Source organism: Penaeus monodon, chromosome 15 (genome assembly GCF_015228065.2).
Source record: "Penaeus monodon isolate SGIC_2016 chromosome 15, NSTDA_Pmon_1, whole genome shotgun sequence".
NCBI lineage: Eukaryota > Metazoa > Arthropoda > Malacostraca > Decapoda > Penaeidae > Penaeus > Penaeus monodon.
Window position 1 is genome coordinate 3,729,955 of NC_051400.1, and position 1,430 is coordinate 3,731,384.

Below are 1,430 nucleotides of genomic sequence, written 5' to 3' on the forward strand. Positions count from 1 at the left end.
ACTGAAACCAGTTTATAAGTGAAATAATTTCCTCTCTTTTCTGCATCATTTGTTTTATTACGGGGATACTATACTGAAGTACTTGATGCTGGGAGTTTTTATTTTAAATGATTAACAGGGGATTTGGGACAAGAGTTTGTCTCTTTCCATTGATGTTTTTTTAAAACCTTTATATTAGAAAAAATACTGGTATGAGTTCCTTAGGCAGACTCGGCCTTCTCAGTACTCTGAGCAGTGGTATTGGAAGCAGCATCAGAACCGCCATCTCTGCCTTCAGTACTGCAGGCAAGGCAAGGCAGCTTCTTCTCAAGGGCAGCTCGGTACTTGGGGTGACTGATAGCGTACACGATGGGGTTGTAGACGGCGTTGGCCTTGGCGAAGACGGATCCCCAGATGGAGAAAAGAGGAGTGACAATAGGTTTGTTGAACATTCCTCCCCAGTTGATGACAAAGTAGGGGGTCCAAGCCATGAACCACAAGGTGACGGTCATGAGAGCAACCTTGCACAGACGGCATTCAGCTGAGGTCTTTTGGGCTTCCTCGCTTCTCAGAGACTTAACTCCCATCTTCTTGGCCTGTTCTCGCATTCCCTTCTCGTGAGCAGCAACAGCCTTAACGATGAAAGTGTAGCTGTAGATGATGTAGGCAAGAGGGAAGAGATATACCCACACAGAGTAGACGTACAGATAGCTCCTGGAGAGTTCAGTTTCTGTCAGGTAGTCAGTACCACAGGCAAGCATGTTACCCTCAGGTACATATCGGTTCCATCCGAAGAAAGGAGGAAGGCACCAGGCAAGAGTGAAAAGCCAAGTGCCAGCAATCCTCATCATAGCACCACCAGATGTGAGAGGTTCAGCAGATACTCCCTTGACAATGACATTGTATCTGTCAGCAGTGATGAAAACCATGGACCAGATGGACACACAACCGAAGAAAGAACCGAGGAAAGCATAGACCTCACAGAAGAATGCACCGAGAATCCATGTTCCCCAGTAAGCGTTGACCAGGAGAGGAGGAGTCATGGTAAGCATCATGAAGAAATCGGAGATGGCCAGGTTGACGACTAACAGGTTAGCAGGTGTTCGCAGACTCTTGGTATTCATGAATACCCAGATGACTACGAAGTTACCAGCTACAGATAGTGTTCCCATGATAGTCATCCAGAAGCCGAGAAGACCATACCAGAGAGGATTCATGGGAGGGAACTGATACCAGTGAGAATGCACCATATGGAGCATATTTTCTGGCACAGTGTCTACCACTGTATAGTTCCCATAAGGATTGGTGGATGGAAGGACAGTGTCCTGAACTGGGTTGTTCCAAGTCGACATCTGTAATGAATTTTATAGTTTACATTTTCATAATTTATCACGAAAACGGAGAGCAAAAGTTTATGTATAGATGATTAACTAAATTAAACGAATTATTAC

General features: G+C 45.1%; 2 protein-coding genes across 2 annotated transcripts in view; both read right to left on the reverse strand.

Annotated features, from left to right (window-relative positions):
- Positions 1-1,430, reverse strand: part of LOC119581644 (rhodopsin-like) — a 6,423-nt gene that overhangs the window by 4,525 nt on the left and 468 nt on the right. The window lies entirely within an intron of this gene.
- Positions 82-1,430, reverse strand: part of LOC119581643 (rhodopsin-like) — a 15,298-nt gene continuing 13,949 nt past the window's right edge. Inside the window, exon 3 of the mRNA XM_037929767.1 lies at positions 82-324. Coding sequence (XP_037785695.1) covers positions 201-324 — 124 coding nt within the window. The 3' untranslated portion in view covers positions 82-200. The remainder of the gene's footprint in view (positions 325-1,430) is intronic.